We start from the raw sequence: 23135 nt of genomic DNA, 5'->3' as shown, positions 1-23135 counted from the left end.
CCTGTGATGCTATGGTCCATAATCTGCTTAGGAATACAGAATTTAGCCTTGTCTGGACAAGAGTTTCACTGCAAACCTGTAGAAATGTGAATAGCTAGTCATTCATCAGGGCTCCCTCTGTTTGAGGAGAGCTCTGACCTCTGATTTGCTCTGCTGCTTCTTTTGCAAATTCTCCAAACATTCATATCCTCTCCTAGGAACCTAACTACTTGGATCTTGAACTGCTTCCTTTTTGAGAGATGCCCCAAATATCATGCTCCCTAATGCTCTCATTGCACTGGGAGAGGACTTTGGGGCTTAGTAAAGTGAAGGTTTCATGCCAGTTAGCTCCAGAGCCCCATAGTAGGACCACAGACCCCAAAGAAGCAACACTAGGCTCGACTCTTCCGCCATGCCTTAGCACAACCAGCCCAGCGCCTGTCTTTTGTGGCCCACAGGGGTGTCCTCTGGGAAGGAGTTTATTTAATAAATACTGTTGAGCACTTACTCTGTGTCAGGCACTATTCTAAGGTGTTACAGGTATTGCCTCATTTCATCCTCACAACAGTCCTATAAACTAGTCATTAATTATTCTCACCAAATATTGTCAAGTCTCCACCTTCCAGGCACTTTCTGAACCCTGGGGCTGAGCAAAGTCATGTGACTAGTGCTGACCAACAAGTTGCACTCGAAAGTGATGCAGGTGGCTTCCAAGCTGAGCTGTTGATTGCTGGCCCTTCTGAGCTCTCTTTTCCCTCTACCATGGGTACCAGCAATGCTCAGATGCTCCATGAAGAAGACGTTTCTCAAATGTTTTTTCCTGGCCTCAATCATGCATATAATTTCCTTTTTCATGATGAGGAAACTGAGGCTCAGAGAGACCAACAGGTAGAGGCTGGGCTCTAATCCAGTTTTGCTTCAAAGTTTAAAGGAAACTTTAATCTACCTCTGTATAAGCAAGGTAGGCAATTGTAATAACGAGCTTCTGACAATATAGAGCAGAACTCCCATCCAATCCGCAATAAAGACAGAGCATCAGAGAGATGTAACCCTCTGCTGTTGGAAACCACTGAGATCTGGGGGTATCTGTTACAGCAGTGTAACTTTCCCTCTCCTGACCATTCTATGAGGCACGTCCTACTGTTGTCCCCCTTTTGTAGATGAGGAAACCAGGACACAGTGATATTAAATAACTTGCCCAAGGTCACACAACTAGGAAGCACTGGAGCCAGAATTTGAACCCAGAGAGCTTGGGAGGGAATTAATCTTAATCTTCTTTCAACTTGCTTGTCACCCAGTAGATGATGCTTCCCACTGCCTGGGAGAGAGGTGCTGAAGCCTGAGATGACTATGGAGGAGGTAGATTAATTTTTCAGGGCTGCCACAGCAAATCACCACAAACTTGGTGGCTTAAAACAACAAAAATGTATTCTCTCACCATTCTGGAGGCTAAAAGTCCAAAATCAATGTGTCGTTGAGGCCAGTGCCAACTCTGAAGTTTCCAGAGCACAATCCATTCCTTGTCCTTTTTTAGCTTCTGGGGGCTCCAGGCATTCCTTGGCTCATGACTACGTTACTCCAATCTCTGTTTCCATCATCACATGACCATCTCCTCTTCTCTATGTCTCCTTCTGTGTGTCTTTTTTTGTGTGTATCTTTTTTTTTGTGGGGGGGGGGAACATGGTCATGCTCTGTCACCCAGACTGGAGTGCAGTGACATGCTCACAGCTCACTGAAGCCTGAACTCCCGGGCTCCAGCAATCTTCCCACCTCAGCCTCCTGAGTAGCTGGGACTACAGGCATGCACCAAGATGCCTGGCTAATTTTTTTATTTTCTGTAGAGACAGGGTTTCACCATGTTTCCCAAGCTGGTCTCAAACTCCTGGACTCAAAGGATCCACCCGCCTTGGCCTCCCAAAGTGCTGGGATTACAGGCATGAGCCACCACTCCCAGCTACCTCTGTGTGTCTTTTATAAGAACATATTGAATTTAGGACCCACCTGGATAATCCAGGATGATCTCCTCATCTCAAGACCCATTACATAATTACATTTGCAAAGCCTCTATTTCCCAAAAAGGTCACATTCTGAGGTTCTCAGCAAACATGGAATTTCAACAGATGCTATTCAATCCATTATAGGGGGGACTGTCAGACCTACCTAGGACACTGCCTCTACTGCCTTTCCCATAGCTGAATACACACTTGCAATGGGTTGAATGTTTGTGTCCCCACAAAATTCATGTTGAAATCCTAATCCCCAATGTAACAATATTAGGAAAGGGCGTCTTTGGGAGGTAATTAGGTCATGAGATTAAAGCCCTTGTAAATGGAATTAGTGCCCTTAGAAAAAAGACGCCAGAGAACTCTCTCACCCTCTTTCCACCATATGAGAATGCGACAGGCAGTCAGCAGTCTGCAGCTCAGAAGAGAGCCCCTCACCAGAACTCAACCATGCTAGCACCCTGATCTCCAACTTGCAGCTTCCAGAACTATAAGAAATAAATTCATATTATTTATAATCCACCCAATGTATGATACTCTGCTACAGCAGCCAAAAGACAACACTGGAGCCAAGAAAGATGTAAACTCCAAAATAGTGTGAAAAATTCTTTCAAAGATATACAAAGTTGGAGATCAAAGGTAGCAAGGGGATGAGTGGAAATGGAGGAGAAAAAATCAAGAGTTGAGCCCTCTGCTTGGTTAAGCCACTTCACTCTTTGGTACCATTATAGCAACGAGCTTCTCCTCAATGTCATAGGCTTGTCTCCTTCCCACCTAGAGGGGAGAGCTGGGCTCAGCGCCTGCTCTCCCAATTTCCCCAGGAAAAGGGAACATGAACTTTTGCCTTCTGAATGGGGAAGATGGAACTGTTTGGTCCTAGAGGTAAAGATAGGAAGCTAGTGGCCTCAAGAACTTGGCCTATAGATGTCTTGTTGGGACAGACTTCCCAGTTCTGCAGAGTGGGCTTGACTCTCCACTATCCTCTACACAGCCAACTCACTCAACTGTCTTTCTTTCCTGGTCCCCCAAAACATCAGTGTTTGAGCATCTTCAGGAAGTGTTAATGTGCCTTACCACTAAGAGAATTAATTTCTTCCTGAAAATTTTTGTTTGTTCTATCTACATTAAAAATTCATAACCCTCCTCTTAACATAACTGATCTCATTTCTTGAGCACTAATAACCTTAGCCTCACTATGCATTTGCCAGTTCCCATCCTCATTCACAACTCTCACCCCTCCTTCCTGCACTGAGTCATATATAATGCCTCTATCATCGAAGAGCTCTATGTCCTAAGAGTTTCCCCATAATCACTAAGTTTCTCCACTCAACCCAGGAGGCAAGATTGAAGAAGAATTTCTGCTATCTCTGAATGCTGGTGACTTTGGTAGCCTCCTGGAATGTAATGATAGCATAGCAAGATGCCTGTTGCAGAGGAAAAAGGACTGTCCCTAAAACCAGACAGTCCTGGGCTCAATCTCGGGTCTGCGTTTGGCTTGCTGAGTTAACTTGCACAGAAAAGCCCAAAGTCTTGGTGCCTCAATGCCTTCATGTATAAACAGAGATAGCAATACTCTGCTTGTAAAAGTTAGATGAGATAATGAAAGTAAAATCACCCCTTACTCTGCAAACACTACACAAGTACATGAGATTGCTGCTATTTTTCAATCTGTGCACTCTCGGTTTCCTCTTACCTAATGTAATTCTCCTATCCATGTCCAGAACTGCCAACAACCCTTGGTTTCTTCGGATTGCAACACTGTTTACAAGCCCACTGGAAGGCAGATGTGGACAATCAGAAACAATGACTTGAAGGGGAGGCATCAGTATCATTCCCATTGTAACACCTGGTATTATTTCAGAAGTAATTCCTTCCTGCCCATCCTCCCCCTACAACTACTTTCAGGTTCCCTTCACAGGGATATTATAACATGATCCCTAACTTGGCTGCTTAGGTCAAAGATAATCATCTCCATAGCCTGTAATTCTTGAAAACTGCTAAATCTCCATCACCAAATAGCCCTTTAAATCGAGAAATGAATTAAGCACGTCACCAACAGATGTGACCAAATAAGGGGCATGAAATACAGGAATCCACAATAGACACTTCCTCTCATACATTCCTTCATCTATTTTACTGAAATATGGAGTGATACTAATTACAAATAATAATGAGCATTCATTAATATCTCCAGTATGCCATTATGCCTTTTAACTTCTGTGTATCAGTCAGGGCTCTCTACAGAAATAAAACCAAAGGTACAGATGATGATAGATTAGATAGGGATAGAGAGAAATAGATAGATACATATAAGATAGATAGATAGATAGATAGATAGATAGATAGATAGATAGATAACTATTGATGCTATTTTTCAATGTGTGCACTCCTAGTTCTCTCTTACCTAAAGTAATTCTTCTGTCCATGTCCAGAACTGGCAAAAACCCTTGGTTTCTTTGGTTTGCTACACTGTTCACTGTTGTATCAATTAGATAGATATATTATAGATAGATAGATAGATTGATTGATTTAAGGAAGTGATTCATATGATTGTTGGGCTTGCAAGTTTGAAATTTGTAGGGCAGACCAGCAGGCTAGAATCTCAGGCAGGATTGCCATGTCAGTCTTGAGGCAGAATTCCTTATTTCCCAGGAAATCTTAGTTTTGCCTTCAAGGCCTTCAACTGATTGGATCAAGGCCACCGACCTTATCAAGGCTAATCTGCTTTACTTGAAGTCAAACCATTGTAGATATTAATCCACTCTATAAAATACCTTCCCAGCAACATCTAGACTGATGTTTGACCAAACAACGGACCACCATTGCCTAGCCAAGCTGACATATAAAATTGACCATCAAATCCTGTGATGAAGGCTTTTTTTTTTTTTTTTTTTTGAGACGAAGTCTTGCTCTTTCGCCCAGGCTGGAGTGCAGTGGCGCGATCTCGGCTCACTGCAAGCTCCGCCTCCCGGGCTCACGCCATTCTCCTGCCTCAGCCTGTCCGAGTAGCTGGGACTACAGGCGCCCGCCACCACGCCCGGCTAATTTTTTGTATTTTTTAGTAGAGACGGGGTTTCACCGTGGTCTCGATCTCCTGACCTTGTGATCCGCCCGCCTCGGCCTCCCAAAGTGCTGGGATTTACAAGCGTGATTACAAGCGGCCTCCCAAAGTGCTGGGATTCACCGCGCCCGGCCGATGAAGGCTTTTTTATAGGCCCCTTTCATAGGGGGAACTGAAGCCCCTTGACTTTAGATAATGTATCCTGGGGAGATGAAATATGCTCCCTAATGAAGGGCAGCAAAGACCTCTCTCCGCTGCACCACATTATGCTCTGGAGAGACAATTCCAGAGTTAATAGAAAAATAGAAAAAATTAAAAAACCACAAAAAATGGTCCTAGGAAAAGGCTGTCAGGAAATAGGCAGGAAAGATAACTAATAATAAGAATTCACATTATTCCATGATTCCCTATTTTCCAAATAATAAGAATCCCATTATTTCCTAAATGGGATATTATTGGTGAAAAAATGATTTGACTGATTGTGTTGTAATGCTGTGTTCTTTAGAGTCTTGCTTCCTAAAATTTAATCCCAGCATTGGTATCACCTTGGAACGTCTTAGAAACACGGACTCTCAGGCTCCATCCCAGACCCACTGAATCAGAATGAGTCATCATTATAGCCAGAGCTGCAGGTAGATTCATTTTCTTTTCTGAGAAACAAATGGCCATAAACATAGTGACTGAAAACAACACCCATTTATTAGCTCAAAGTTCTCTAGGTCAGAAGTGGGAGTAGAGTGTGGGACGGGGTTGGCTGGATTCTCTACTCAGAGTTTTAACATGCCTGAAATCAGGGAGTTGGCAGGGCTGGGCTCTTATCTGAAGGCACCGAGGAAGAATCTGCTTCAAACTCATTGAGGTTGTTGGCAGAATTCCTTTTCTTTACAACTGTAGGACTGAGATCCATGCATCCTCATAGGCTGTGAGCTGTCACTCTTGGCTCCTAGAGGCTGCCTGCACTCCTTCTCACGTGGTCTCCTCCAGGTTCCAAACAGCAACACATACTGAGTGTGTCTGCTTCAAATTTTCTCACACTTCAAATCTCTCCAAAATCCTATGTTGCGATCAGTGGGAGGAGGCTTTCTGTCTTTTAGGGCACATGGGATCACATCGGGCCCACCCCAGATCTTAAGATCAACTGTATCATATAATGAAACTTCACCAGTGGAGCGATATTTCATCACATTCACACATTTTAAGGATTATGGTGGGACATCTTTGAGAGACAGAAGCTCATCTTTGAATTCTGCCTATCACACCAGTGAGTTCCATGTACAATATTAGAGCTTAAAAATCACTATTTTACAACATTTAGAATTATGGATTCATCCACATGCTTCATTCTAAAAATGTATGTCACAGGAGATTCTCACAATGTGGTTAACAAATACAGCTCATTTGAGATTGTGCTTGCACATGCATTATCTCATTTCATTCTCCAAACAGCATGGGTATGAAGATGACACTTCCCTTCTCAGGGAGCCTCAGTGTCCTGCTGTAGACTTGCTATGTTACCTAAGGCAGGTAACTCAGTGTCCTCAGTTACCTGCCCTATGTGCACAGAACAGCTAGTGTTTGAACCCAAACTCCCACTTAAAAGTCAACCATGCTTTCTCCTTCTCTCCTTCCTCCAAATAACATCCCTGTACACTTACCCCCATACATATGCTGGTGTTAGTAGATTATTATAAAAGAACTCTGGTATTAAGCACATTTTTACTGAAGCACAAAAGACTGAAAGATAGACTAATTAATTGGTTCAGCAATTATATAGTGAGTGACTGGCTGCTATGTGACAGGCTTGTTCATTTGTGACCAAGACCAACTCAAATCCTTATCTTCACTGGAGTGGCATGCCAGCAGCTAGCCAACAGCTGAGCATTCCAGGACTAATGGCACAGGATGACTATGAGGGGTTCAAACCTGGTCTAGGAGGCTCAGGAAAACCTACCATTGTGGTTTGCAATTTATGAGAGTAAATCCAAAGAGAGAGCATTTAAGTAGCATTTTTGAGGATATATTTTTGGATTGGTGTCTTTTCTCTAAAATGCCTCAAACCACACCACACCCTGAGGGTAATGTAGGCATATTCGAAGGCAGGAAACATGGTCTCTAGACCTGGCATCAGCAGCTGTCATTGGGAACATCATGTCCTAGCTCTGAGCCTCTGCTTTTGAGAAATCTTGTTTGGAGAAGAATAACTCTGTGGTCTTTCTGTTAAAGGACGCTGCTCTAGAGACAGCGGTGAGATGTAAGGAGGAGCTCATAGAACGAGAGGGCCAAACACCTGGAAACCATCTCTTAGAAACCACCCCAGCCCTGGTGACCCCAGGCTCTGCTGTCAGTCCACTGAGCTGGGTGGAGAGCTGGATCTAGTCACTAAGCAAAACCCAGAAAAGCTGGTGGCATCAGAGAGGGCCAAAAAGAGGTGCCCTGGAACAACTCTGCTGTTGACAACTTTCTGCACAGTGCTTCCTCATGCCTGAAGCAAACAACTGGGTTCAGTAATGCCATGGATCCCTTCCAGCTATGGGACTAGATTCTTGTTGAAAACACCAAACGATATCCCTCAGCATCCACCATCAGCCACTTTCTCTTTTGACATTTTAACAGTTCAAATGGAAAACCGTTGGGAACCCAGTTTCTGATGCCTAGTGAGTCATGTCATCAAGTTAAGTGATACCACCTGCATACTTTGTTTCATCTGGAAGGCTTTTAAAGTATTTTTTAAGGAGTTGAAACAGCTGGCCACCAGATGCCAGTCTCCACTTCTTAAGTTGTGTTGGTGGCTTATAGTTGGGATAACTTGACCAATCCTTACTCAAGTTGGTGCCTAGTTACCTCTAGGCTGGACTTTTGTTGTTATGTGGCATTTAAATCCAGGACAATGGAAGGCTTAATGAAAAGAAGGTAAAGATGATCCAGAAGTATTGTCCTAAGGATAGAGTGGCTGTAGCCAATAAAAGTTTTCAAATTTTGGTTTAGAAACTTGTGCCTAGATAAGTAAATAAATCAAAATAAATATATAAAAATAAGACCAGTTTATAGGTAATAATTCAAAACAACTACCAAATCACAGTACATTTCAATATTTTCTAACATTTATCAGACATATATCTGTGATACGATAATATGAGGACAACTCACAGCATGTCTGAAGATCAATAAATCATCATAATTTTTGCCAAATACTACAGCATTTGCTTTTCTGAACAGAACATGCAAGCTGAAGGGAAGAGTCAGAATTCTCAAGATAATTGAGGAAATTATTTTCAGGGTTTTTTTTTGTCTAAATCAATTTTGTAATAAAATGCAACTGTTTTATATGTACAGTTCAATGAGTTGTGACCACTGTCTACCATTGTAATCAAACAAAATCAAGACATAGGAAATTCCCGTCACCCTCTAACGCTTTGCTGGAGCCCCTTTGCTTTCAGTCCTACTCCTACCCCCAGTCCAGGCAACCAGTGAAAGGCTTTGTCACTATTGATTGGTTTTGCCTGTTCTAGAATTTCATGAAATCACACAGTGTCTTCTCTTTTGTATCTGGTTTCTTTGGCTTAGCATAGTGTTTATGAGATTTGCCCATGTTACATATATCAGATAGGATTTACACAATATATTTATTTATTCACCTATTGATGGACATTCAGATTGTTTCCAGTTTTATTGCTGATATGGTTTGACTGTGTTCCCACTCAAATCTCACGTTGACTTGTAATAATCCCACCATGTCAAGGGCAGGACCAGGTGAACACAATTGAATCATGGGGGTAGTTTCCCCCATACTGTTCTCATGGCAGTGAGTAAGTCTCATGAGATCTGATAGTTTTACAAATAAGGCTCCCCTGCACAAGCTCTCTTTGCCTGTTGCCATGTGAGATGTGACTTTGCTCCTCATTCACCTTCTGCCATGATTGCGAGGCTTCCCCAGCCATGTGGAACTGTGAGTTAATTAAACCTCTTTCCTTTACAAATTACCCAGTCTCAGATATGTCTTTATTAGCAGCATGAGAACAGACTAATACAATTGCTGAGTAGTGTCTTATCATATGGATGTAATATAGATATACCACAAATTGTTCATTTATTCACTTATAGATGGATATTGTATTTCCATTTTTTTGCTATCATAAACTAGGCTGCTATGAATATTTTTTATTAATTTCTTGTTGGCTGGGTGTGGTGGCTTACATCTGTAATCTGAACACTTCGGGAGGCCAAGGTGGGAGGATTACTTGAGCTCACGAATTTGAGATTAGCCTGGGCAACAAAGTGAGACCCTGTCTCTACCAAAAAAAAAAAATTGTTTAAATTAGCCTCTACAAAAAAAAAATTGTTTAAATTAGCCAGGTGTAGTGGCATGCACCTGTGGTCCCAGCTACATAGGAGGCTGAAGCAGGAGGATCGCTTGGGCCCAGGATGTCAAGCCTGCAGTGAGCCATGTTCGTACCATTGCACTCTAGCCTGGGTGACACAGCGAGACCCTGTCCAAAAAAAAAAAAAAAAAAAAAACTATTGTAGACATATTATTTCATTTATCTTGGGTAAATAACCTAATAATGGAATTGCTAGGTTTCATGATAAGGGCATATTTAAGTTTTTATGAAAGTGCCAAACAGTGGTTGTCCCATTTTATGCTCTCATCAGCACTGCACTAGTTGCTCCATACACTTGTCAGCTTTTGGCACTGTTAATCTTACATTTTAGCCATGATAGTAGGTATGTAGTGTTGCATTACTATATTTTAAACTTGCATTTCCCTAATGAAATGGACATTTACAATACGTTTTAAGGTCAGAAGAAATGGCAATTAGACTCAGGAGCAAAGAAGGAAGGTTACTGGGTAGAGTTACCATATATTCCGGTGTGTCAAGGACAGTCTTGATTTACACTTAGTATTCTGGCGTAATACTGCATTAGTCAGCTCAGGCTGCCATAACACAACGCCACAGTCTAGATGGCTTAAACAACAGAAATTTATTTCTCTTGGCTCTGGAATTGACCAAGTTCAAGATCAAGGTGCCAGCCAATTCAGTTCCCCAATAAAAGTTTTCTTTCTTGTTTGGAGACAGCTGCCTCTTCTCTGTGTCCTCACATGTCAGAAAGTGAAGAAGCAAGCTCTCTCATGTTTCTTCTTATGAGGGCAATCATCCCACCATGAGGGCCAGCCTCATGACCTCATCCAAACTTAATTACCTCACAAAGGTCCCACCTCCAAATACCATCACATTGGAAGATAGGGCTTCAACATGTGAATTTGGAGGACACAGCTCAGCTCATAGCCTTGTAATGGCAAGGCTTTGAATTAAGTTTTGCTGTTCAATGTGTGATGTAATCCATCTCTTCCTAAAACCTTTAGTAAATCTACATCTCTCATCAACTTTTAAGGTTGGATTTGTGTTTATAAGTCTGGTCCCAAGAGCAGCTCACCCAACAAGACCACTTCATATTCATTCTACAATTATTGTAGGTTTCAATTATATTAAAAAGTATGCCCTACTATTAAGAATGATATAACGAACTTTGTGGACTAAGAGGGGGAAGGTTGGGAGTGGGTGAAGGATAAAACACTACAAATTGGGTACAGTGTACACTGCTTGGGTGACAATGCACTAAAATCTCAGAAATCACCACTAAAGAAATTATCCATTTAACCAAAAACTACATGTACCCCCAAAATCATTGAAATAAAAAGTATGCACTACTCTATGCTTCATATTATTGAACCATTAGCTTTCTTCTAGATAGAGTCTGGCATTTTGGTTTGAAGAATGAACCTTACAGCATAAATTGTGATGCAAATTTTAAAAAACAATATTATCAATGAAAACATATAATATCAAGTTTGAGCTAAGTTGAAAATAAATTTGAACATTTATCCTCTCATAGGTTTCTATAACATTTTCTTTTGACCCTTTGTAAATTGAAAGAATCATACTCCATAATCAGGTATGAGTTTATTCATGAAAGCAAAACAAAAGTTGAGCCAAGGATTCTGTCCGTTCCTGAGACCAAGTCCAAGTAAACGTGTTTTTTTTTTTGTTTTGTTTTTTTACTGTCTTCCCATTCCTCTTTCATTCTGGCAATAATCTATCATCAGAATGTAATCATTTCAATTTCATATTATCTCTTCCTCATTAGGGTTCACAAGATAATGCCCAGACCCAAGCATTGTATCTGATAGCACTTAATGACTGTTTGAAAATGGGTGAAAGCATACATGCACACCTGAAATTTACATCCTAAGTCTGACCACTTTTTCACTATATAACCTTTCAAATGGTTTCAGTCTTGTGTGGCTTCCTTTGGCATTTTTTAAAATATGTACATAAACACAAGATATTGTGTGAAGCACCATGGATAATAGAAAGTTACAAAAGTTCAAGACATAATCCCAGCCCTTGAGAAACTTAGACTTTAGTATAGGAAAATAAAAACCACACACACACACACACACACAAAGGCACATACATGAAGAACTATGACACGAAGCAGAAAGTGGTAAGTACCCTGTGAGTGAGATAAACTACTGCAGCTTGGCAGCATTGAGACTCCTTGTAAGCAGGGCTTTACTCTGCCAAAAGAACTATGCATGCAAGAATTAATAGCCAAGTGAGGGATAAAGTCATGCTTTTATTAACAGCTGAGCCAGTGCCCATTAATAACACCCTCTGGTCGGGGAGAAGAAAAACTGATCTCAGGGAGTGGTGTTGAAAAGCTCAAGGCTTATGCTTCGAAGTTGAAGCAAACCTTGCTACTCTCAGCCTCTAACCCCTTAATCTGCAAAGCCAGTGCTAAATCCAGGTTTTTTTCTTTTAATCAACTGTACAGACCCAAGATCTAAAACACACTAAAATAATGGTGGATTCACTCTGTAGGGAGATGACTTGCCTGTAACTACATGAAAACAGAAAACTGAAAATCATCCACCTCACCTGAGGACAGGAAAAAAAATATGTAGACAAGAGGATTGCCCACCCTAAGAAGATAGATAATTTCTTGTTCTACCACAGAATAGGAAGAGAATTCAGCCAAAGAAGCCCTAAACATTCAAGGATGCGTCCCCACAAATAGTGAATCATGGCCAGTGAATTTCAGTCTTGGACCAAGCAGATGATAATGCCTTTTCCGTTAGAGGGAAACTAGAGAAGGGAAAGAAGATTATGGAAAGGGAAGGCAAGTATAATTACATGAATGTGCTTTGCACAATATTTGTACCATAATGTGCTCCTCAAGTTAGCATTCTTTGAATCAAGTGTTTTGTTGTAAAACATAGAATATTTTACCCCTTAGTAGAAGATTGAATGCACTAGTGGTACCAGTATTTTCCACCTTCGTGTATCCATGTCATTTGGTGGACTCTTTCACTGACTCTCTGGTCTTGAGCATGACACTTGCATTAGCCAATGGGTCAATAGCAAACTTGATGCAAACAAAGACTTGAAAAAGTACTTGAATATTTCTGGCTTTTCCCTTGGGCTCTCTCAATTGCCTGAGAACATGTCCAGACTATCCTGCTGGAGGATGAGACACACAGAGCAGAGCCAGTTACCCAGCCAAAGCCATCCTAGACCCACCAACAGCCAGAAGACCACTAGACCTCAGCCAAGACCATAACTGCCCAGCCAAGCACATCCAAGATCAGCAAAACTCCCCAGGCAACCCACAGATTTATGAGGAATAATAAATGGTTACTGTTTCAAGTCACTAAGTTTGGGGGTTTTTAAATATGGAAATAGTTAATTGACATACCCCTCTTGGAGATTCCCATATATAACTATTCCCATATATAAAAATTTCTTTTACCATGGAACATTTTAAGAGTATAATTCCACAGACAATACTCTAGGGAAACACTAGATTTTTAAAAAAATGTAATAATAGAAGTGCTCCAGGGTGCCAATTTTAGAGATATAATAAAGAAAAGACAATGTGGATTTGATGACTGAATGTTTTGGGGAAGAAGAGAAAGTAAAACCAATAACACGTGTTTAAAATCCTGAACACTTGAGAGGACTGTGGTATTAATGACAGAATTAGGCAACTCAGGAAGAGTGGGTTTAAGGGGAAAAAGTTGTGATACAGTTTGAGATATTGAACCTGAAGGAAATGCACTACCTCCAGGAAGTGAGATCCTGCAAGCATTAGAAAAGCACAAATGATGCCGAAGGAGAGGTTGGATTATCCTGTAGATTCTAAATGGTGAACACCTGACCCATGAAAGGAGACCATGCAGAGGATGAGAGTCAAGGGCTAATTAAAGAATCTCAGATAGGTGTAATATAGGTGGCCACAATATGCAGAGGCCAAGAGTGGGAAAATGACTTCTCAAGGCCAATAGCAGAGTTGAGTCTCTAACTCAGACTTTTGATTTCTTGGTCACCTTACCGCACTGCTCATGAGTCATTTAGCCATTAATTAGATATTGTCTCACTGGAGGGCATCCAACCAAGATGGTAACCTAATTAAAATCATATTGCACGAAGAACACTTAAAATCATTGAACTTGAAGAAAGGGAGGTAAAGTTGTTGGGTGGGCAGAAGGCATCCAAATTACCTTTGGATATCTGAAAGGCTCTTGCATGTGGAAAACAGAACAGAAATAGTCACTGTTGCTCAGAGAATTATTCTAATGCCATGTGAAGCCATGGCCCCCTTCCCTAGGAGCAGTCCAGCAGAAGTGATGTGGCCATCTGCCAAGGACGTGCAGATGGATCAGGAATAGAGTGAGAGAGTGAATTAAAACACTCTCAAGTCTTATTCCAAATCTCTGATCCTGCAGTCTACAAACAGATCTTTTCTAGTCTCCTTTTCTAGTTTTGACTATCTGCAATAAGTTGACCTGCTACCCTAAATCACCAAGGAAGTAAAAAGAAGCCTTCAGATTTGCTCACCGTGACTGAAACCTATGAAAAGTGACTCAGAGACTGCAAACTCAAAGACATGACTTCTGTGTCTCCAGTACTCCACAGTGACAAGCACATGGTGGGCACCTGTGTGCCATCTGACAATTGGGAAGAAGCTCAGCACCTCCTGAGTGGCTTCCCTTTGAAGTTGGGTTGGATCATTTTCTACCGCTCTGAATAAAAGCATTTCAGTTGAGTTCCAATCTCCAAACATTAGTAATGTATACCAAGGGGAATATGGAGTTTTCAAGCAAGGCTCATTTTTCCTTGACCTCTTCCTCAATGTCTTCACATGTTTGACAGAACTCAGGAAAGACTGTATGATAAAATCCAGATGAAGCCACCTGGGTTTCAGGATATAATTTGAAACATGGATGCTGTGTGCAAGCAAAGGAGTAGAAATAAAGCTAATATACAAAGCCTAATATATGAAAAACATGAAAAATGTTCAAGCCTTATAATTGCATTCAGATAGGAAAGTGTTTGCTGCCTCTAGCAGTTCAGAACATCTTTCAGAAGTAATCTGTACTCATCTCAAATACCCATCTTAGCAGTGAATACTAAGGAAAATACATGGTTTAAGCATATTTTCTTCATTTGACATGAATGTGTTTTCACCAACACTTGAGAGCTTGGATTGCTGGAAACAAACAGCCTAGGTTCAAATCCCAGATTTGTTTTTTACCTTCTGTGTGACGTTGAGCTGGTCACTTAACCTCTCTGTATTTCACATTCTCCATTGGTAAAATAAGGATAATGTTGGTATCTACTTCACAGGCTTGTTGGCAGCATACGATGAGTTTGTACATTTATAGAGCACCAAAATACTGCCTAGTACATAGTTAATGCTCAATGAATGTTTGCAATTATTGTTACTGTTGCTTTGAAATCATAGAAGGAAAAAAGGGTCTGACCCATTTTTAAAAGGTCTGTGGAATGAAGGAAGCTGCATTTCTAGTGGAAATGCTCCAAATACCTGAGGAGGAAACAAAGTGTATGAACGAGGACCTTCTGCACCTCTGTTCAGAGCAGTTCAAAGCCAGTAGGAAAAGCATGTGGCCTCAGTGAATGGCAGTTTGTAGGAAAATTAGCTCTTGGTCAGCATTAATAAGACATTTACTCTATTTCCACTGAGAAGCAGCCTGGAACAGTCAGTGTCAGAACACACAGTAAAGTGAACATTTAGGCAAGGGGAGTTTAGAGCAGTAAATGCTATGGAGAGATTTTAACTTGTATTAATAACTTGGAGCTTATAATTTCCTTTACGCTCTGCTTTGAAGGTTGTTCATGAAAATCTAATAGTAAGTCATGGGATAATTTTCTTAATAAATGCATACATTTTTAAAAGATGGAGAGTAAATTTTGTTTTCAACATCTATTTCTCTCACTAATCTTTCCATGATTTTCAATTTACTTAGCCTATTAGCACACAATTTATAAAACTCAAATTTGTACAAGTACTCACAACTGGCATTTAGCTGGATTATCTTTGCAAGAGCAAGAAAGTAGGGATTTGCAGTTAACATAAAAACAGCTATCAAAGGGCGAAAAGTTTCAGTTATATATGATGAATAAATCCTACATATTTATCATACAGCATAGTATCTATAGTTAACAATACTTATTGTATGCTTAAACATTTGCTAAAAGAAAAGATATTATATGAAGTGTTCTTACCAAAAAATAACAATAATAATAAGGAGGGAGACAAAAATTTTGGGGGGAGATGGATATATAGGTGGCATTGATTGTGGTTTCACTGGTGTACATTTATGTCCAAACTCATCAAGTTGTATACATTAAATATGTATAGCATATTGTATACCATTATGCCTCAATATGGTGTTCTATAAAACAGCTCTCATTTGTTGAGCATTTACTATTGGGTTGGAACCTTTTCTCCATTCTTTAAATATAGTATTTTACTTAATAGTCCAAGAAGCTTTCAAAGTACTTGTATTAGAGCAACTGACACTAGCTATCTACGACAAATATATCCCAAAACTCCATGGAGAGACAGAATGTAAGTGTGTACAGAATTCAGGAAGATTCGATGCAGGCTAAGCAACTCTCCTATAGCAGACCACTGAGGGATCCCCCAGGTTTCAGCCTTCCTTCTATTACTGGGCTCCACCTCCTCTGAGTCATTTGCTTCCAGCCACATGGAGAGAAGAAGGAGAAAAAATGTGGAGTAGGCACATCAGCTCTTGATTACCTCAGCCCAGAAGTACCCACCCCATGACTTCTGCTCACTTCCCATTGACCAAAAATCAATCATACAGTCAACCACACTGCAAAGGAGGCTGGGAAATGTAGAAGAATACATAAGCATCAGTAAGCACCAAAAGTATCTGCCATAGTTTACTCCCTGGTTACCAAGAATCAATGTCCTCTCCTCTTTCCAAACACAGAACATCCCTACTGCCCCTGCCACCGTCCCCACTCCAACTCCCGACAGTAAGCAACCTCTAATCCCACCACTTACTGCATTCAGCACCTCCAAGGTGATCTAGACTTCTGGGGCATGTGGAGCTCTCTGCGTAACTCTGGGTGTGGCTGTCTCTTGATCCAGTGACCTATGAACTAGAAAGGAAGTGATCTATGAATGAAACGTACAAGTTCTTTCTCTCTCTCTGTCTCACACACACACACACACACGTACACACTGTGTTAGTCTGTTTTCATGCTGCTGATAAAGACATACCCAAGGCTGGGTGATTTATAAGGAAAAAGAGGTTTAATGGATCCAAGGTTCCACGTGACTGGGGAGGCCTCACAATCATGGTGGAAGGCAAAAGTCATGGTCTTACATGGCAGCAGACAAGAGAGAATGAGAATCAAGTGAAAGAGAGAAAAAAAAGAAGGAAAAAAACAGAAACGAAAATAAAAAGAGAATCAAGCAAAAGGGATTTCCCCTTACAAAACCATCAGATCTCATGAGATTTATTCACTACCATGAGAACACTATGGGAGAACCACCCCCATGATTCAATTATCTCCCACCTGGTCCCTTCCACAACAGATGGAAATTATGGGAACTACAATTCAAGATGAGATTTGGGTGGGGACACAGCCAAACCATATCTCATACACACACACACACACACACACAAGCACACAAGCACACAATGTACTAGCAATAAGAGAACCGTAATATAAAATACATTTGGAAAAGGGAAGAATGGGAAACAGAGCAGCCACTGATGCCCAGGCTGGCCAGGCCAACATAGTAAAGGCTCACTCCCTTACAGGTGGAGTTGGTTCTTGGCCATGGTTCTGCTCTCCAGGGAATACTACTTTGTCCACCAAAGGAGTATTTCTCTGTGGCCACCAGTTCTTGTTTCTGAGAGGCTCCCCTTGCCCATTCTCCTTGGCCACCTCAGAGGTGGGTTTCGGGGAGCTTTCCCTCCATGCAGGCCTACAGCCAGCCTCCTGCCAGTGGGAGAAGTTGTTTCCAGCCTTGAGAGACATTTGTAGTACAGGATTACAGATTTTTTGTTTTTAGCAATATACGTCCCTCAAAAAATTGGAAGGCTACTACAAGCCATCAAATGTAGGTACTCTTTCCCAATTGCCTCTTATTTCTGTTTATAAATTAGCTATTTCTTTCCTGAGCTCATCACATTCTTGAAACACTTTGCCAAATGCACTCAAAAGTACCAACACACACAACTAACATTCTCTCCCCATCCTTTTCCCTTAGAGCTACACAGTTACTTAGCACATATTGCCTTACAAACTGTCACAGGTGTCAGTTTCACCAAATGTTTAGCTACCGCAAAACATGGAACTTCACCTTTCCAGCCTTTGATATCAGTTCCCTTGACACTCACAATGAGGCCAATGCCACTGTGTTTAGGTTTTTGTCAGAGCAGCATCCCATGCCCATTATCAGTTTTGAAATGGATCAGGAAAAACTAAGCTAGCTGTTATCATGAACATCCCTAAATCTCAGTGAGTCCTCAATAGGTCTTGTTAAGTACCTGATGGGCAGCAAAGTGCTTAATTCATATTTGTTGTATACAATTATGTGAATAGATTGTTTTTACTTATTGGCATTTAATCTTTCTCAACTAAGGAAACCAAAGTTCAAAGAAAGTAATACATCCAAGGTCACGTAACTGGAATGTGGTAAATCCAGGATCTGAGTTCAGGTCTATGACACTACACGTGCTGGTGCCTGCAAATCTCTCCTCAATGGAAATTAGAGTGAAAATAGACTCCATCTTTTCCCTGCATTCACAGCAAATAAAATCTAAAACTTGAACATTTCCTTGTAGTTTTAAATCCTTTCTTTCTTTGCACAATTAAAATCAGAGGTATTATCCTCTGCTCATTGCATAATAGTTATTTTAGGTGACTCAGAAAACATAGCGGAAAGGAAGCTATAGTTTTTGAAATAATGAATGAGGTTTGTTTCCTGAAACTTGTTTGCATAACTTTGCACAGTGAACATACTTAATAGATTATGCCCATGTCAATATTTCTATTATCTACCAATTGGTCTGTTTATTTAACTGATGTTTTCTATTAATTTAGGAAACTTTAATACATCATAACTATTCATTAATGTATGCCTGACAAAGGTATGTATTGTCCTATGTTTACTTCTATACAAGCTTTGACATATTAACCATCTCTAATGGGAACATATATGCAAACCAAAATTGTCAAAACTGTTGGTTGGTGTGAACATATGCAATACTTTATTTATTCAGTATTTTTTAAGCACCTATTATCTATCAGGTACTAAGCAAGATCTGTTTTGAGATATACTATCAAATATTTTTCAAATCACCATTTTCAGTTGATCACACTGTAAGTTGGCTATAATTTGAATTCACAAATGCTCCTGTGTGTGTGTGTGTGTGTGTGTGTGTGTGTGTGTGTGTGTGTGTGTATGTATGTGGTTTAGTGGCAGTTGATGGAAAGTAGTAAAAATAACATTTGTAACATTGGTTACAGATCAAATGTCAGAAGATTTATTCAGCCACAGATACTGCAAAGTAAGCATCTTCTCTAGTTTATGATTCGTATGTAAGATAAAGTTTAAAATAAGACCAATGCAGACATCATTTTAGGTAGTTCCCCCTTTTGTGAAAAAAATTGCATATAATAATTCCAATTTTTCCCGCAGATAAATTAGGCACAAATTGCATGGAAATAATTCTGTAAGCAAAAGTGATGTTTAAACATAATTTCACTAGCATCACTTTTCCATAAGTTGGGGCATAAACTTTCCTATGTACTCTTTTTGCTTCCAGTGAAATGATACCATTAGGTCTTTAGGCATCACTTTAAAAGGCAAAGCAACCAGAAGTAACATGGTAAGAAAAGCAATGGATAAAAGAGAGAAAGAGAACTGTTTAGATACCTGAAACCCCTGCTTTTCATTTGCCTCAGTCTGGGGTTTGCAGAAGAACACTACCCACTCCTACTTGTTCTTAACTAGTGTATATATTAAGCTCTTTGAAATGTGAGTATTATGGGAAGGATCGCAGTTGCTTTAAATTATAGAAGTTGGCAAGTCCCTGGGAGAAGGAGTGGGAGGTTGTTTAAACTGAGAAAGACAGTTGCAAAACTTCGTACAACAGCATGAGCTCCAAGCTTCAAACGCATTCTCATGCTCAGACGAGCATTTTATTTTTCATCAAGTTATTTTTTGCATTGTTTTGGAGCAGCTTCGAATAATAAACACATATTTCTGCTTTAAATTTTTAATGGTTACTACATTCATGGGACAACCAAAGCAAGAAAGCCTCATGTTTTGGGGGAAAGTTTGATATCAGCAATGTCCAGACAAGGTAAGCTACCATTTTCACTGCAGTTTTTCTCTTTTTCCCTCCTATTCGGCCTTCATCAAAATATTTCCTGGGAGAACTTAAGAAAGCTCCTTGTAAAGAAATGGGGGAACTTGTAAAAAGTATGTCAACAAATGATAAATCAGAGGTTAGAAAACCTCCGCAGGAGAGCGTTCTCCTACTTTCTATTCTGCTTGACGCATGAACCTCTGTAAATATCTTTCACTATATAAAAAATGCCATTTGTTTCAGAAAATGTAAGCGGAGTCTTCAAAATCTCCAATCTGATGAACTTAGCATTTGTCAGTGTAGTGACAGGCTAACTTATTACCAAGGTCAGCTTATCTATGTTTTCTTATCCCCTTATATGCAACTCAACTTCCGGAGCTGTGATTCTTCTATTAACTTGGAAATATTTCCCAAGGAAGATTTTAATATCATTCCAAAAATCCTCCTAAGTGCAGTTACTATGGCTTCTTATTAACTTGTTTTGCAGAATATATTTTTTAAAGTTAAATAAATCATTTGTCTTTTGTAACTGACACGGGAGGATGTTACAGATATTATATATCCTGGGAGAAGGAAACAGTTCAACTCAACATTCATTAATTCAAGTCACAGTCTGCTGCCAATGTTATCTAAATAGGGTGACTTTGCCTTCTTGATTGTGCCTCATACACAGGTAGGGAGCAGCGAGGATAAGATATTTTCTTGTTTTTCTGTGCATTGGTCACTTGAGAAATACCTTGTGGGTTGAGGTGGAGGGGCATACAAATATGTGATGCGTTATTCCCTTTTTCCCTGAGAATGTCTCTGTTATCAGTGTTCCCATCGGTCTGAGGCACAATTCCAGGTGCAAAAAACTAGATTGTCACAGAAATCTGCACATTCTTCCGGCAGGCTGAGATTTTATCACAGCTCCACATTCATTCCTTCACACACACATGCGTGCTCACAGGCAAAGATTATAAAACCCTGTGGATTTGACAGAGCTTGAGTGGTTTGGGACATTTAGGTGACCTCAAGCTGCAAAACCCACTGGTACAGAAACATTAGCAGGGCGAATTTCTCACCCATTAGGCCTGAGGGAGCAATGTGAGGGCCGCCTGGGACCCTGCTTTTGGTCTGAGAGGGCTCTGCCTTCTTGCTACACCAGTTCTTTCTCTGTTTCTGGAATATTTTTTCCTTCTGTGTCAAATTCTAGTTACATAAAGTGGACTGTTGTGGCTTCCTCTGCCTCATGGTCTCAATGATAAGAAAGGGATTAAGGTAAGAAAGACACTGTTTATAGAAAACCAAGACGTCAGCTTGATCGGCTAATTGCAAAGTGGTCAGGAGACACCATCAGTCGCCTCTCTCCACCCATAGTTAGTGCAGCGAGTGACCCGCGACTGCCAATTCCTTATCCTTCTCTTTCCCAAATCTTCTTCTGTTCTTCCTTTCCCCTCCACTTCTATCTACACCAGCCTATAGAACATTAAGAGAGGGAGCAGTGGGTCGGACACACAATATTACTGTCTCCTTCCCGGTCCTCTCGGCCCATCCCCAGGCCGGTCGGGGAAGCCCCCACCCTATTTGGAGTGGGGTCTCCGGGGCCCCACCCATGACCTCATCTCAGGCAGCTCGAGAGCTGGGATGGCCAGCGTTTGCATGGCGCCTGAGTGCACCCTGGGGACGGGTGCGGCAGAGAAATGCACAGTGTGGCATGACGTGACTGCTGAGAAGCCGGAGCGCGAACTTCCTCACGGGCTCCAATGGAGGCTGGCGGCATCTCTGGAAGTCAGGCCCGCCAGGCCCCACCCCAGGGCCCCAGAAGGCCCCAAAGAGGACAAAAACAAAAAGGCTATTAGGGTTGCTAATGAAGCCCAAGCCAGCTGACTCATCTAAGGCGCAGTCACTGGGGGGCTTTGTAATGAAACCTGGACAGAGCCCTGGAAAGGACAGGTCAGGGTTGTCCCATAAAGGGCGCTGATGAGAGAGGCCCACAGTGACCTAATCGCACCTCCTCGCCTCCGAGAGGCTGGGAGAGAAAGGCAGCGTCTGCAAGGGACAAGAGTGTTAACCAATGAACTGCCGGGAGTGTGGCAGCCATGCTGTATTAGCTTTGGGTGTGAGCCAGGCTTAGTCCACGTTTTGGGTCACAAGTTTGTGAACCTGGACCTGAAATGCCCCAAGGTTAGGGATCAATGGCTGATGGGCCAGAAAAAGAGACCATGGTAATTCAATAAACCTTAGCCAAGTGTCCACCCTGTGCCAGATACTTTACCAACGCTCTTTGAACATGTCCTTGACAAAGACAGAAAAAACATTAAAAACAGCATAGGAAAGATGGCAGGAACACAGAGGGGCTTTGCAAATCAGCCTGCTGAAATCAAAGAAAGTGTCCCACAAAGCTGTCCTTGAACTAGATCTTGAAAGATGAGTAAAATATCATGAGAGAGCCAAGAGGGCCAGGGGTCCCCAGGCAGAGGCCGGCAGACAAAGGCACAGAGGTGCAAAGACCATGGATGAGCCCATAAGACAAGTAGCTTGGGCGTGGTGGGGCTCTATTCCCCCAAGTGTCTTGCAATGAACAGCACTTTCATGGGTTATTATTATAATAGGAGGATAACCAAAAGTATTTCCTGGTCAGGCAAGTTTTGGAATGTTGAAAACTGTGCACCATGGTGGATCAGCACTCTGGCTTAGGGGTCACAAATGTCTGGCTTCAAATCCCAGCTCTGCTCCGTCAGTGATGTGTGAACTTGGGCCCATTCAAACAATTAGTTTCTTTATATGTTAAATGAAGATAGTAATCACATCTATCTTCTATGGGCATTCTGAGGATTAAATCAGAGAGTCTGTGTAAGGGTCTACTATCAAAATGCCTGACATATAATGAGAACTTAGAGAATGTTAGCTATTCTTATTAGCTATTAAATGCTGATTTCTTTACCTCAGTAAGTGTCACATGTTTTAGTTGGCTAATGTGTGTGCTGACTCCCGTGATCGGGTTGTTAATTAAAATCTAATGTTTTCCAAACCCATTTGACCATGAAACCACTTTTTCTGAAGTATCACATAGACCAACGCATGCTGGAAAATGGTGAGGTTGAGTTGTCCTGGTGAGTTGAGGCCACATGTCCTTTGAGGATTAAATCAATGTTTCCCAAGATTTAATTGAAATGTACTAATCTCCACCAGTCACCACAAATTCTCTTCTGTATTTCTATGAAACAGAAGCCCAACAACTGGGATTCTCATCTCTAAAAGAATTGACTTTTTTTTTTTAACTATGTTCAACTTTTAGGAGGAAAAATGTTAGCAAAGCAAATTCTTTTCAGGATTTTCACACTTGGAAAGTCAGCCTTTGCCTAAGTTTGAGGACCTACTGAGGTAAAGG

The 23135-nt window shown here is 41.1% G+C and overlaps 1 protein-coding gene and 1 long non-coding RNA gene across 2 annotated transcripts in view; one reads left to right on the top strand and one right to left on the bottom strand.

The window, feature by feature from the left end:
* LOC115831837 overlaps positions 1 to 23135 on the bottom strand; it is a 401812-nt gene that overhangs the window by 292109 nt on the left and 86568 nt on the right. The window lies entirely within an intron of this gene.
* Positions 19538 to 23135, top strand: part of C1QTNF7 (C1q and TNF related 7) — a 105631-nt gene continuing 102033 nt past the window's right edge. The window contains exon 1 of the mRNA XM_003258496.2: positions 19538 to 19756. Within this exon, the coding sequence (XP_003258544.1) occupies positions 19744 to 19756 (13 nt within the window). The 5' untranslated portion in view covers positions 19538 to 19743. The remainder of the gene's footprint in view (positions 19757 to 23135) is intronic.

The sequence above is a fragment of the Nomascus leucogenys genome, chromosome 20 (assembly GCF_006542625.1).
Source record: "Nomascus leucogenys isolate Asia chromosome 20, Asia_NLE_v1, whole genome shotgun sequence".
Taxonomy (NCBI): Eukaryota; Metazoa; Chordata; class Mammalia; order Primates; family Hylobatidae; genus Nomascus; species Nomascus leucogenys.
This window is presented reverse-complemented; position numbering and strand designations above follow the sequence as displayed.